Source organism: Ornithorhynchus anatinus, chromosome 15 (assembly GCF_004115215.2).
Source record: "Ornithorhynchus anatinus isolate Pmale09 chromosome 15, mOrnAna1.pri.v4, whole genome shotgun sequence".
In the NCBI taxonomy this organism is placed as follows: Eukaryota; Metazoa; Chordata; class Mammalia; order Monotremata; family Ornithorhynchidae; genus Ornithorhynchus; species Ornithorhynchus anatinus.
In genome coordinates, this window is record NC_041742.1 from 21,098,171 (window position 1) to 21,113,453 (window position 15,283).

Sequence of the window (15,283 nt, forward strand, 5' to 3'; positions counted from 1 at the left end):
AGTATAACTTAAGGGCAAGATAAATTGATCATGAAAAGCTTCCAGAAGGGCTTTAAAGACAAGAACAACTGTCATCCAGCAGATTGAAAAATTCATTCATTCAATAGTATTTCATTCAATAGTATTTATTGAGCGCTTACTATGTGCAGAGCACTGTACTAAGCGCTTGGGATGAACAAGTCGGCAACAGATAGAGACGGTCCCTGCCGTTTGACGGGCTTACGGTCTAATCGGGGGAGACGGACAGACAAGAACAATGGCACTAAACAGCGTCAAGGGGAAGAACATCTTGTAAAAACAATGGCAACTAAATAGAATCAAGGTGATGTACAATTCATTAACAAAATAAATAGGGTAACGAAAATATATACAGTTGAGCGGACGAGTACAGTGCGGTGGGGATGGGAAGGGAGAGGTGGAGGAGCAGAGGGAAAAGGGGAAAATGAGGCTTTAGCTGCAGAGAGGTAAAGGGGGGATGGCAGAGGGAGTAGAGGGGGAAGAGGAGCTCAGTCTGGGAAGGCCTCTTGGAGGAGGTGATTTTTAAGTAAGGTTTTGAAGAGGGAAAGAGAATCAGTTTGGCGGAGGTGAGGAGGGAGGGCGTTCCAGGACCGCGGGAGGACGTGACCCAGGGGTCGAAGGCGGGATAGGCGAGACCGAGGGACGGCGAGGAGGTGGGCGGCGGAGGAGCGGAGCGTGCGGGGTGGGCGGTAGAAAGAGAGAAGGGAGGAGAGGTAGGAAGGGGCAAGGTGATGGAGAGCCTTGAAGCCTAGAGTGAGGAGTTTTTGTTTGGAGCGGAGGTCGATAGGCAACCACTGGAGTTGTTTAAGAAGGGGAGTGACAGGCCCAGATCGTTTCTGCAGGAAGATGAGCCGGGCAGCGGAGTGAAGAATAGACCGGAGCGGGCCGAGAGAGGAGGAAGGGAGGTCAGAGAGAAGGCTGACACAGTAGTCTAGCCGGGATATAACGAGAGCCCGTAATAGTAAGGTAGCCGTTTGGGTGGAGAGGAAAGGGCGGATCTTGGCGATATTGTAGAGGTGAAACCGGCAGGTCTTGGTAACGGATAGGATGTGTGGGGTGAACGAGAGGGACGAGTCAAGGATGACACCGAGATTGCGGGCCTGCGGGACGGGAAGGATGGTCGTGCCATCCACGGTGATGGAGAAGTCTGGGAGCGGACCGGGCTTGGGAGGGAAGATGAGGAGCTCAGTCTCGCTCATGTTGAGTTTTAGGTGGCGGGCCGACATCCAGGTGGAGACGTCCCGGAGGCAGGAGGAGATGCGAGCCTGAAGGGAGGGGGAGAGGACAGGGGCGGAGATGTAGATCTGCGTGTCATCTGCGTAGAGATGGTAGTCAAAGCCGTGAGAGCGGATGAGTTCACCGAGGGAGTGAGTGTAAATCGAGAACAGAAGAGGGCCAAGAACTGACCCTTGAGGAACTCCAACAGTTAAAGGATGGGAGGGGGAGGAGGCTCCAGCATAGGAGACCGAGAATGATCGGCCAGAGAGGTAAGAGGAGAACCAGGAGAGGACAGAGTCCGTGAAGCCAAGGTGAGATAAGGTATGGAGGAGGAGGGGATGGTCGACAGTGTCAAAGGCAGCAGAGAGGTCAAGGAGGATCAGAATGGAGTAGGAGCCATTGGATTTGGCAAGAAGGAGGTCATGGGTGACCTTAGAGAGAGCAGTCTCGGTAGAGTGGAGGGGACGGAAGCCAGATTGGAGGGGGTCTAGGAGAGAATGGGAGTTAAGGAATTCTAGGCATCGATTGTAGACGACTCGTTCTAAGATTTTGGAAAGGAAGGGTAGTAGGGAGATAGGATGATAAGGAAGGGAGAGGTGAGCAACTGAACACTGATAATTGATTCAAGCCATTTAGTAGGGATTTGTACTTGCTCTAGATGAGGGTATTTGTTAAGCACTTCCTATGTGCCAAGCACTGTTCTAAACGCTGGGGAAGAGACATGGTATTCAGGTAGTCCTACTTGGGGCTCACAGACTTAATCCCCATTTTACAGATGAGTTAACTGAGGCACAGAGAAGTTAAGTGACTTGCTCACAGTCACACAGCTGATAAATAGCAGAGTCGGGATTAGAACTCATGACCCCTGACTCCCAAGCCCATGTTGTTTCCACTAAGCCACGCAGCTTCTCTAGATTTGTAGGATGGCCTGACTAAAGCCTTGGGAACCAAAACTATCTGTAGCAGTCAAACTTGTGGTGAAACCAACAAAAGTTGCAGGTGAACAGTGATGGGCACAACTGATCAGTAGAAGAGTGATCAATTGATCCACTTGGCTAGTCAAATATATTATTTAGTTCTCTAAGTACAGCTGATATTCTTCCCCTCAAAGTATGCAGAAATGTGGCTTACGCAACAAGCAGTGAGCGGTTTCTTGCAATAAAAAGGTATATTTCCTAAAAGATTCGGGTAGGTGTCACTTCAGAGTTGGATGAGAAGCAGCATGCTTTAGTGGAAAGCACACAGTCTTGGGAGTCAGAGGTCATGGGTTCCAATCCCGACTCTGCCACTTATCAGCTCTGTGACTTTGGGGAAGTCACTTAATTTCTCTGTGCCTCAGTTACCTCATTTGTAAAATGGGGATTAAGACTGTGAGTGCCACGTGGGACAACCTGATTACCTTGTATCTACCGCAGCACTTATAACAGTGCTTGGCACATAGTAAGCGCTTAATAAATACCATCGTTATTTTGCGCTTTACTCTGAATGGAATGAAAAGATGGTTTCTAATGTTCCTGTAACTTTTTACTGCAGATCCAATTCCCAGCTGAGACTAGGAAATGTCCCCTTCACTTTCTTCAATTCCCAACCTACCTGACTTGGAAGACCTCATTCTGAGCTTCAGTTTGTCACTATCAGAAACAAGAAGGCAGAATGCCAGGTAATGAAAACGTTCTTTGCATTAGCTTTGTTGTCAAGAACAAAGTCTTTTTATTGTTTAATGAAACCCTTAAGGGAGTACCTCATCAGCATAGTTCTAATTTTTGTTAGACCACAAACAAGCCGAATTCTCTAAGCCTATTTCATGGAAAACAGAAGGGAAAAATAGTTTATTCTTCAGAAACTCAAGAGGTCCTTTGTTTAAGTAGCCAAAGTATCTGATTAGATATTGGATTTCCATTTTTCTCTTTATTTGGAAATCTTATTTTATAGTCCCATGGAGGCTAGGGCAAGAACTTTTTCAGCTTTCCCACATAAGTTCATGCCACTTGAACCAAAGGTTCTAAGGGGGAACGTTGCCCAAATCATCAAAGTTGATTTCTAATGTCAAGAGTTTTAGGTTAAGAATATCTAAACGTTAGCTCTTTCTCTGTTCCCAACCCATCCTCCAAGCTGAAGATAGACAGACCTTTTCATTTCCTGTATTACTGAATTTCACATGACTAAGAGGCTTTTTTTTTTGCCATTTTTCACTTCAAATAGTAAGCAGAAAACCATCATTCACAATCCAAGACTTTCTGTACAGTGGAGAAGGAAAATGTTTGGTCAAATGTAACTCCTGGGGTTGTCTACTTTGGATGCCTTTCATTTCAGCAATGTGTAGAGAACTAGGCCTCAGTGAGATAGCCACTCTACTCCCCAGCCCTAATCATTCTGATGTGTCTCTTGCCCCTATTCTGTGTAACAGTGTTCACTGGCTGAGTTAAGGAAAGGAGAAATGGTAACAAAGAAACAGGAAGGATTGTAGCAGCCTCTTCACTCCCTCCACTGTCACGCCCATCATCTTTCTTTCCCCCTCTCTTTCTTCCTCACCACTTCTCCATCTTCCTGTTTAGAGATGGGGGAGAGGGACCTTTCTGAGAAAGTTCCATCTTCGAGAACAGTGGCCTGGGAAAAATTATGCCATTCCAATGCCAACTAAGACTGCCTTATATTTAAGTGATACCTCTACTGCTCAAAGCATTTTCCAGACAAGGAATTTCTTTTCAGTGACAACTTCACTAAATAAGCACATTAACAGTGGCAGTTCAAATGAAAATTTGCATGATACACCTCGTTAGACCAAGTGAAAGATTATCAGTAGAATACAGAGAAGAATAAAAAGCAGTATTAAGGCCATTGCTAGAAACTGAACAAACCCACACCGAGCTGGATATCAACTGCATATCAACTGCACAGCTTTTTATGGCATCTTGTCCATCCAACAGCAGCCCAACCATAGAAATCAGGAGTCACAGAATGACTAAAAAGTGTGTGTGTGTGTTTTGGGCAGGGTGGGGAGACTCATCCCTGCCCTGATACTGGCTTCTTTAAAAATATGCATGTCTTTCTCAGCGGCTTGTCTCACCTGTCAGGCAAATTCCATGGCCTGGACTGGGGAGCTTGTCATCTCTTCAAACTGAGGTCATGAATTGGCCTCAAGAAATTGTGAAATTATGTCCTGGCGTATCATTGTAACTAAATGGCAGAGGACTACACTTGGAGGACACTGGTTTGATTGAGTTAGGTTTGTCCAGCCCAATTTAATGGGCCCCAGATTCTGATCCTCATTATATTTTGAAAGCATTTTTCCCACTGAGTTAAACTGGTGGAGAATCAAACCTTCAGATACTCCTGCCAACAGATTATAGTTGTTGACATTCACATCTGCCCTCGGGTAAGATGCTAAGGCCAAAATCAGACACCTGTTCTCCAGACTTGGACAGACTACTTTGCATGTGAATGTGGAGCATTCTGCTAAATTACCTGATTGCTAGAGATTCCGTTAGAGCAAACTCTCCAGAATTATTAAAAAAGCAACAACCAAAAAGAAAGGAAGGCGGATGTTTCCTCTTTCTACCCCAATTATTTTTCCTTATTTAGACATTTACAATTGAGTGATTTAAGGCCTTGGGAGAATGGCTTAACAAAGTGTTTTAGGGATCCTTGTTTGCTTGCCAAATTGGTTTTCTTCAAGTCTTACAAGCTACTGTGACACATCCCATTTATACCTCTCCATTTCCAGAGTCCATCATCTATTGCCTTAGTCTAAGCAAAGCTCTAGTTAAATGGCATTTAATTCACCCACAAGAGCATTTTCAAACCACATGCCAACAAGAGCTGGAAAAACTGAGGGAAACCCATGAAGAAAGTTTCCATTTTAAAAAAAGCTTTCAAGGTTCATGAATTGAAGGACAAAGAAAACAAAGGGGGAAGGGAAAAGACTTCCTTAAAAAAAAGTGTGATCACAAACCAGCGCCGCACAAGTCAAAGAGGTCTCATACCAGGCATGATTGGAAAGGAAGCTTGGGAAAGGATGTCCAGGTTAGAAAAAAAAATCACAAGAATCATGCTTTTCAAGGGCAGTAAACGTCTCATCTTTAGTCTAGCAATTGATTGGAAAATGGTTGTGCATACTCCTTTGTTCTATATCATTCCATGGTGGACTTAACTCAAGTGACCAGTGATTCTATCTAATTCAGAGAAGGCATCTCCTAGAAGAGAGTGAGAATTGATTTCAGTGGGGGCACTAAAGATTCACGTAGTTGATCAAATGGGGGAAAAATGATGTACCCATTGGAGAGACTGGATCGCCTAGGCGAAAATAACTTATGGAACTAACTATTGTTATTTCCCAACTAAGGTTGCCTTCAATGCTCAAATTGATTCCATTCTTACTCCAGGTACAAACGGAATTTTCTTTTCTAAGAGAAAACTACTTAGAAGGGGGATAAAAGACAGTTATGAGAAGCCCCTTTGACTAAATGGAAAAAGTAATAAGAATGGGTTTTTACTCTAATTATTCCTGTACTTTGCCTCAATTTATCACGCTGGCCCCTGCCTTCCCCAGCGAAGATTTAGAAGGATTAACAACAACCAGCGTCACTTGCTGAACATGATGCAATCAAACCAAACCCTTTTCTATTATGAAGGAAACAAGTTGGTCTGAGGAAGGGGGTGGAGTGGGGGGAATGTAGGAGTGGGTGTTTCCTCCCCAAATGGCTGTGAGGTGGATTTCTTTTCAGTGATTTCTCCTGATTTGATGTTTCTCATGTCTTTTCTGCATAGGCATCTATCTCTTTCTGGCTTGAAATTTTTATTTCACAAAGCATATTTTGGGATCATTAAGGGAATGGCAAGCAGAACTGACACATGCTAGTACCTCTGAGCTGGGCCAATTAATGTTTCTAAGCTTTCAAGCTAAAGTTGTAAACCCACTGTTTGGGACTAATGGACCATGACACTTAGTGATGGAATCCTACATACTCATGATGGTAAACATTAGTTTATCACTAAGGACCAGCTTCCCCTAAGTCAGAGTAGAGCAATATCTCTTAAAGCTCATGGAAAGCAAGGATCAAGTATTATATACAGGGGAAAAATAACATCCTTTGTGCCTAAAAATGTCTTGAGGCAGTGGGAGCTATTATTTTAAACTGACAAAAAGGCTGCAGAATATATACACAGCCAGCAGGGAAAAAAATAAAGAATAAAGAATATTTATTGTGAGGTTGTTCAGTGTAGTCCTCGAGGAGACAGAAACAACCGGTTAGCTCTCTGTGGATGAGATTTGGTCATTTCAAACTCATGAGTTCAAAAATGCTCATACTCTTGTAGTTCAAAATACAAAGTGATCAAATATCCAGCTTCAAAAGCAGAATGGAGACATTCTGGGGTCATATGGAAAGATGAGGAAATAAGCTTTCATTTGCAGTTCTTCTTATGCACAATAATCTTTGTGACCCTAATTTCAAGCAGCTGATTGGTGCATTTCTAATAGAGGTAATTAAGAAATATGAACATGAGAAATGCCAGGTTCAAAAGGCTTAATGACTCCAATTAGAAATGGAGTCATTTCTAATTCTGAAATTAGGTCAGACCAATGGTTCATAGATTGCAGTATTCTAACTTCAGCAGGAGCAAAGACTGCTTTGAAGAACTGCATTCTAGTTGCCATCCTTGATGTACAGTCTGATGGACAGAAATATGCCAACTAATATCCCTAACTTTTTATCTCTACCTCCCAATATTTCCCTCTAGTAATCAACTATGGACCACTTATCCAAACTCCTCTTGAACCAGATGATCTTTCTTACGTGTACAAGTTTCTGAAGTAAAATTTCAGAAGCTTTCCACCAAATTTTCTTTTGTTGTGAACCTACCACCTTCAACTGATAGTGTGTATTTCCTCACCGTGCCGCTGTGGGACTTAATAATGATAATCATAATAATCATCATAATAATAATCGTGATATAAGTTAAGTGCTACTGTGTGTCAAGTACTATTCTAAGTCCTGGGAAAGATGCAAGATAACCAGTTGGTCAGTCAATTAATTGTATTTATCGAGTTCATTCAATAGCATTTATTGAGCACTTACTGGGTGCAGGGCACTTGGGAGAGTACCAGATAATGATAAACATATTCCCTGCCTATAATGTGCTTACTTTGTGCAGAGCACTGAACAGGTACGTGGGAGAGTTCCATACAACAGAGTTGGCAATCAGGTCAGACCCAGTCCTGTCCCACAGAAGGCTCACAATCTAAGTAGGATGGAGAACACGTATGTAAATCCCCTTTTTAGAGATGAGGTAACTGAGGCACAGAGCAGTTAAGTGACCTGCTCAAGGTCACACAGCAGGCACATGGCAGAGGCAGGATTAGAACCCAGGCCTGTGCTCTTTTCACTAGGCAATACTGCTGGTCTGATTTGTTCAGCAATGGTACTGTAAACTAAAATTTTATCCCGCTCAGCCTAAACCTGTCCAAACTGAAGGGTCCTATTTTTTTTCAACCTCTCTTCCTATGGAAGCTTCTCCATCTCCTTATCATCTTGGTTACATTTATGTGTACACTAACACATATTACTTTTTCCTTCTAGATGACCACAAATTCACTTTTTGATGTATCTGCCTCTTGGTTGTCTGATTGTGTTGACACCCTTGAGCTTCTCCGCATCAACAAGTCAAAGATAAATAATTTAATCAGTGGAGATAAGGTCTATTCAGAGTAATAATGGAAACAGAGTTTGGGAAACTCCTGATTATTTTACCATTTAATTCCCCAAAACACCCTTGTGACTAAATCCCTAAACATCTCTCATAAGCAGTTCCCAGGGGAGATACACTGATTATGAAATAAATTACTTTAACAATAGTTATGTGGCTGGCAAGCACATTTATTTTCCTTAGCAAGACTGGCCTTTTGCAGGATGGAAGTAATCAATTTAGTATGAGTCTCTCTTTTCTGTGTAGTCACGTTCCAGCTGGCCTGAGATTTTTGTTTTATGTCATATAAATTCAACTAATAGCTAAAAACATAAAGAAAAAAAGTACCATATAAACCCAAGTTTATTAATAGGGCTACACTTGCAAGTTAGTTGTTCTGAAGTTAATGAAGGCAGTGATGAAAACCAGAGATCGATATTTCAGAAGAGAGGTTGATTTTACCCAAACAGATAAAAAGGCACTAAATTGATAAACTACATACCTATAGTTCAGGTAATTTTTTACTGAAGAGCCAGAACTCTGTTATTGTTTGAAACACTAAATACCATCACATCATAAAAATATGAATATGGAAAAAATTAGCACCCCATTACTGTAATCATATCTTTTCAGTATACACTCAGTTCTGCCAAGACACATGTCTTTACCGTGCATTTTGGCTAGAACGTGGTAAGAGAATGTTCTTCAGACTATACTAGACTGGATATTTCATGCCTGATGTTGGAAGAAATAGGAGTTTTAAACTTTCCCCACACTGACCAGAAAGATGACCTGGGCTTTCTGATCATTTCACCGGTAAAATGGAAGAGAGAGGGATCAGGAAATATTGCACATAGCAAGCGCTCAGTAAATACAATTGAATGAAATGAATGAATGAATGAAACTAGAGTTGGTTCCTACTCTCTCTATCCAGAGGATGGGAATTAAGGTAAAATTCTGGCTTGCTCAGTAAGCAGTTGTCTGATTGGGTCATACGTTTCTCCCAGATTATCCCCCCACACCTCCTTCATCTCCCAGCCTCACATCATAGTTTGGTAGGCATTATGTTATGCCTCCATATTCTCTCAATCGACAACATTTTTTGAATACCTATCCACCCCTGCTTCTGTGTCAACTCTGCACTTGTCTGTGTACCCCTCAAGCACCTTGATACCCCAGCCCCACAGCACTTACGTACATATCCTCATACTCTACTGTTTCCCCAGCTGTCATTTATTTTGATGAGAAGCAGCATGGCATAGTGAGGGTTCTAATCCCAGCTCTGCCAAATGCTTGCTCTGTGACCCTGGGCAAGTCACTTAACTTCTCTGTGCCTCAGTTCTCCTGTTTTCCTTCCTTCTTAGACTTCGAGCCCCATGGGGGACAGAGACTGTGTCCAACCTAATTAACTTGAATCTACTGCAGTGCTTAGAACAGTGTTTGACACATAGTCAGCACTTACTAAATAACATTAAAAAAAACAAAAGTCCGCTCCTCCTCTGGACTGAAAGCTCCCTCTGGGCAGGGATTATGTCTACCAATTTATGTTGTATTTTCCCGGGCATTTAGTACTGTGCTCTCCACTCAGCAAGTGCTCAGTAAATGCCCTTGATCGATTAACTGCAAAGCACTGTACTAAGTCTTCAAGGTAGTAAGGTTATTTCTGGTGTCACACAAGCCTGAGAGGAGGGAATTTCTGGTATTCCAAGAGGTTGGGGGAGGGAGCTTCCCCATCAATGCCTCCTTTGTGACGTTGCAATACGAGCTGTCATCCTTAGGAATAATTTAATCAGTGAATCGGTGGTATTCACTGAGTGGATATTATGTGCATAGAGCCCTATACTCAGTATACAGGAGAGTACATGAGTTGGTCGACAGGATACCTTCCCTCAGGGAGCTTACAGCCCAGCAGGGAAGGAGTTTGGACTTCCTGACTACATTACAGTAGCAGTCCTCAGACACTGCTTTGGAAAGGTTCTACTAAAACTGCTGCATTCTTATCATTTTTCATTTAAAGTCCACTCTCATCAGCTTACTTTTTAGCTTTGAATACCTTTGACTGCAGAAGCAGAGAAACTTGTGTTTCTCTAATAATAGCCACCACTCATAACATACCCTTTTTAGTTTGTGGGTTGTCTCCTAAAGGTCATATATTAAACACATACTCTCTTCCTTAGCTTAGAAATGTATCATATAATCATATAGATATACTCACCTCTACATGCTGGCAGGTTTGAATGAGTTTAGCCAAAAGGGTTTCCAGCTCCGTGTTCCTCTTAATGAGGTTGGTGAGGTTACTCTCTAAATTTTGCTGTAAAAAAAGGGAAAAAGAAAGGGAAAAAATTACTCTTCTGTTTCCTTTACTGAGTGGATAGGAAATTCTAATACCCATGGGAAATGCATATTTTGGTTGTCTTTCTAAAAGCCAAAATATAAGTACAATCATCCAGTGCCAAAAATCCTTTGGGAAAATGTGAAGATTTAGGATTTTCATTTGTTTTTCATTCCTACAGTACTTGAAGGGTCAGAGAGAGAGAAAGAATGAGAAAGAATATGAGGATAAGAATATAAGATTGAGAATATGAGAATGAATACAATTACTCCCTCTGACCATAGCACATGGGCATCGGTGGGTTGCTTCCTTCTTGGTTGCCTCCCCCTGAGGCTCTCTAGAAAGCTGTTACTGAGCATTGATGGCAGGGCCTGATGGTGGAACTGCCCACCACCCAGCTTCTTGAAGGTGCTACATGCTCTCAGGCATATGTGCTGTGTATGCAGATTGTTGTCTTCTTTACTTATGATAATAATAATAATATTAATAATTATTACTGGCCTGCCCAAATTCTAATGAGGGAAGAAGAAATGAATTTAACATAAACAGCCACTTTTATGAATCATCCTAAAATGTTTTTTCCTGTTCTTCCTTCCCCTCGGACTGTGAGCCCAATGCGAGATAGGGTCTGTGTCTGATCTGATTATCCCAATGCTTAGTATAGTTCTTCCCACATAAGCCATTAACAAATACCACAGTTATTACTCTTTTCATACTCCCATCTCCAAAAGCAGCAGAAAAGTCATGTTACTACTACTAATAAAAACACTGATGATTATTATGGCATTTATTAAGTGCTTTCTATGTGTCCAGCACTGTTTCAAGCTCTGGGACAAGGACAGGATGATCAGGTTGGAGGCAGTCCTTGACCCACTGGGGGCTCGCAGTCTAAATAGGAGGGAGAATAGGAGTTGAATCCCCACTTCACAGAAGAGGGAAGTGAAGCCCAGAGAAGTGAAGTGACTTGCTCAAGGGCATACAGCAGGCAAGAGGCAGAGCTTGGATCAGAACCTAGGTCTTCTCATTCCCAGGTCCCTGTTCTCTCCACTAGGCCACATACCCTATCTAGTGGCTAGAGAATGGACCTGGGAGTCGGAAGGACCTGGGTGCTGATTCTGGCTCCATCACTTGTCTGTCGTACGACCTTGGGCAAGTTATTTCACTTTTCTGGGCCGCAGTTCCCTCATCTGTAAAATGAGGACTAAGTCTGTGAGCTCAGTGAGGGACAGGGACTGTGTCCAACTAGTTTACCTTGTATCTGGCCCAGAGCTTAGAACAGTGTCTCATGCATAATAAGGGCTTAACAAATACCATATATTATTCTTCCTATTATCACCATTCTAGGGAGTTTAGTCAAATTCTGAATGCAACACAGCTGCTCATTTAAGTTTTCAAGGCCAAAAAATAGAGATGAAACAAAACTAGACGTTTAGGGATGATACTCATTTGAGATTCCAAGGCACACACTGTTAAAACATGAATGATTTATATGTTCATTTCTAAAAGCAGTATTGCAAAGATATATCCATTCATTTCTCAGCTTATGAAAATAGCTTTACCTCAAGTTAGAGGTCAAAATATGTAAATGACATTTTTTGAACACTTGCCACCCTGAACACCTTACATTATACAGTGTATTTGCCAATGGACCTTTTGGGAGAGAAGTAAAAGCAGGTTCAGGTCTCAGAGATCCAGAAGAAAACTGGAACACAGTAGACTACTTCAAATAATAATTATAATAATTGTGGTATTTGTTACATACATAAACTATATGCCAACCGCTCTACTAAGTAGTGGGGTAGAAAAAGATAAACAGGTTGGGCCCAGTTCCTGTTCCACATGGGACTCAGAGAGTAAGGAGGAGGGGGAACTAGTACTGAATCCCCATTTTATAAATGAAGAAAGTGAGGCTCAGAGAAGTTAAGTGATTTGCCCTAGTTCTCATAGCAGGCAAGTGGCAGAAATGGAATTAGAATCCAGGTCCTCTGACTTCCAGACCTGTGCTCTTTCCACTAGGTCACACTACTGCAAACACTGGAGTTGGTGGGAAGCCGTTAACTCCTGTTGTGAAGTGTTTTTATTTGATGTGGAGGCACATGGAAAGTCAGCAGAGGGTTTGGGGGAGAGCTGAATGCTAAGCGATGCTCCAAAAAGATCATCTGGAAAGACTGCCTGGCAGTGAAGCACTACTGGATACTATATAATTATGGAATCATTTTATTTTTCCACTTGAAATAATTAGCGTGTTTAATCACTTATGTTAATGAGGTTTCTGTTCCGTTGTGATTAAATTGAAATAATTATCATGTTATGGACCAACAAATATAATCACACAAATGCCCCCAATTGAGGTGTGAACTCCTTTCATTTTAATGAGGAGGTTAATTATAGAACTTAGTTGTAATTGTTTAAATCCCAACATTGTTAAGCTTCAAACATAAATACACCGGGTTCTTTTTCCTGAAACCGATGGGTAGTTTCCAGCTTTAACTGAAGTGAACTCTAGGAGATACAAACTGCCCTCATTTGGCCAGTATCAAAATATTGGACTAAAAAAAAGCCATGATTTAGGTGTTTTGTTTTTTCCTTATGGAAAGGAAATTTCTTCACTAGGTCTGTCTTGCCCTACCTCCAGTATTACATGATATCTGAAGAACTAGCATCCAAATATCTTATTGATGATAATAACTGTAGCATTTGTTAAGCGTTTACTCTGGGCCAGGCACTGGGCAGAATGCTGGGGTAGACAAAACATAATCAAATTAAATATAGTTCCTGTTCCACATGGGGCGCACAGTCTGAGTCAGAGAGAGAGAACACTTATTTAAACCCATTTTGCAGGTGAGGAAACTGAGAGCCAGAGAATTAGAGTGACTTGCCCAGAATCACAAAGCAGTCAAGTGATGGATCTGGGATTAGAACCCAGGTCTCCTGACTCCCAGTCCAGCGCTCTTTCCACTAGGTCTCACTGCTTTTCTTTAAGAAAAAAATGGTAAAAGGCAGAATTTTTCTTATCATAAAGAATACTTAGCTAAAACATGCTAAAATGAAGAAAAAAGGAGATTAATTTTGAATTCCAAAGTGACAGACACCATCAACAAGGCAGGGATCTGGGAAATGCTAAATACTTTTAGCAGTGCTCAGAAATTTACCAAGATCCACAGGCACAACAAAATGATTGTTGGATTAAGAGCTGAAGGTCCCTATTTGGCCCTTTTCTCATGACTGCTGGAATGAAGCAGGGCTAAATGGTTGGCCCAGTACTATTTAACCTATTCTAGGCTGCAAAGCTTGATGATACAATGAAAGATCTGCCAGGACAAGTCAAAGATTTTTGCCAAATCCCTGAAAGTTTTTCCAGTTCACAGACTCCCAGCGTATCCTAAAGTCTTTGAAATAGTGGTAGATACATGTTGCCACTAGATAGTACTGCTTCCAGGGATGTCTGGATGGCTTGAAACCAGATAATTTTTATTACCTGCTTGGAAAGTCTAATCTATCAATCATATCTCTCCAGGATAAGGTGCATGCAGCACTTCTTTCCTGGACCTCTGCTTCGCCAGCAAGCTTTGCTTTGCTCCGTTCTGCAACGTGAAGGTATTTGTTAAGCATTTACTAAGTGACAAACACTGTACTAAGGGCTGGGGTAGATACAAGGTGATCAGGTTAGACACAGTCCCCGTCCCACAAGGGTGCACAGTTTAAGTAGGAAGGGAAAAAGGCACTGAATCCCCATTTTACAGATGAGGAAACTGAGGCCCAGAGAGATTAGGTGACTTTCCCAAGGTCACACAGCAGGCAAGTGGCGGAGCCAAGGTTGGAACCTAGGTCCTCTGACTCCCAGGCTTGTGCTCTTTCCACAAGGCCACATTGCTTCTAGTAATAATAACAACAATAAAATAGAAATAACAATAAAAATGGTGAAATTTGTTAAGCACGTACTGAAAGTTGAGTGGTTTTGAAAATTTAAACAGGTCAGATAGAGACCCTGTCCCACATGAGGCTTACAGTCTAGGGGACAGAGAGGACAGGTATTTAATCCTCAGTTTACCGTTGAAGAAACAGAGGCAAGGAGAAGGTAAGCGACTTGGCCAAATTCTCACAAGAGGCAAGTGGCAGAGCCGGGATTAGAAACCAGACTTCCCGACTTTCAGTGCTGTGCTCTTTCCACTGGGCAGCACAGCATCTTGATGATGACTCAGTGATGCTAAGGAGTTTGGAGTTGTGGAATCTAGATTAATGCTGTTTTCCAGTGTGGTTCAGCTAAGAATACTATGAGATGGGCACAGTGTGGATTTTGTCCTGTGCAGATTTGCAACACCTGTTGGAATTTTCCCCCCAAGAATTTGCTACAGAGAAATGTAGGTACGGTCATTGTGGGCAAATATTTAAGTAAGGAACAAAGATAAATGTTTTCTTCAAAGAAGTGTGGGATTCTAGTATTCTATGCCATTGAACACTGTAGAAATTTATGGACAGATGGGAATGAAGGCAAGGCATAGTGATTGGGAAAGAGTGATTTGAAGGCTGAAAGAAATATTAGGAGAAAAACAAAACTATTTCATTGAAGGATGAGAATGATCCATCTGTCATAAGTACACATCTCTCCAAGGATTCACATTTTTTGAACTTGGGATGAAGGAAGGTTTTGTAATCAAGCCTCCCTATATTCTACATGCCTAACAAGGGATATCTCATGGCAAGAAATTAGCACTCAGTGAATAGATACCTCTCAATAAGTTGCCCTAAACAACTCAAAAAAGAATGTCTGGGGAAAGGTTATTTTCTGGAACAGGAACTTAAGACCCTCTTTTTTTTCCAATGACAAAATTTATTCACATTTTTTGCTAAAGAGGGCCCCAGTGTTAGCAACTGGAATTCTATTTTTAACTATTCAATAGCTGCATTTAAAGTAAAGTTGTTTTCAATATCCTCTAAAAAGGCTCAGTTTGGGTTGTGCTTATTTATCTATTTCGGTGAGAAGACGCTAACGTGCATTAGCCCAACTGGTATTTCCCCGCTCTCGTAATT

General features: G+C 41.8%; 1 protein-coding gene across 11 annotated transcripts in view; it reads right to left on the reverse strand.

Annotated features, from left to right (window-relative positions):
• The window catches only part of MID1 (midline 1), a 353,265-nt gene that overhangs the window by 41,835 nt on the left and 296,147 nt on the right, over positions 1-15,283 (reverse strand). For all 11 annotated transcript variants that reach the window (XM_039914193.1, XM_039914191.1, XM_039914192.1 and 8 more), the window contains one exon: positions 10,136-10,231. In XM_039914193.1, the coding sequence (XP_039770127.1) occupies positions 10,136-10,231 (96 nt within the window). The remainder of the gene's footprint in view (positions 1-10,135; positions 10,232-15,283) is intronic.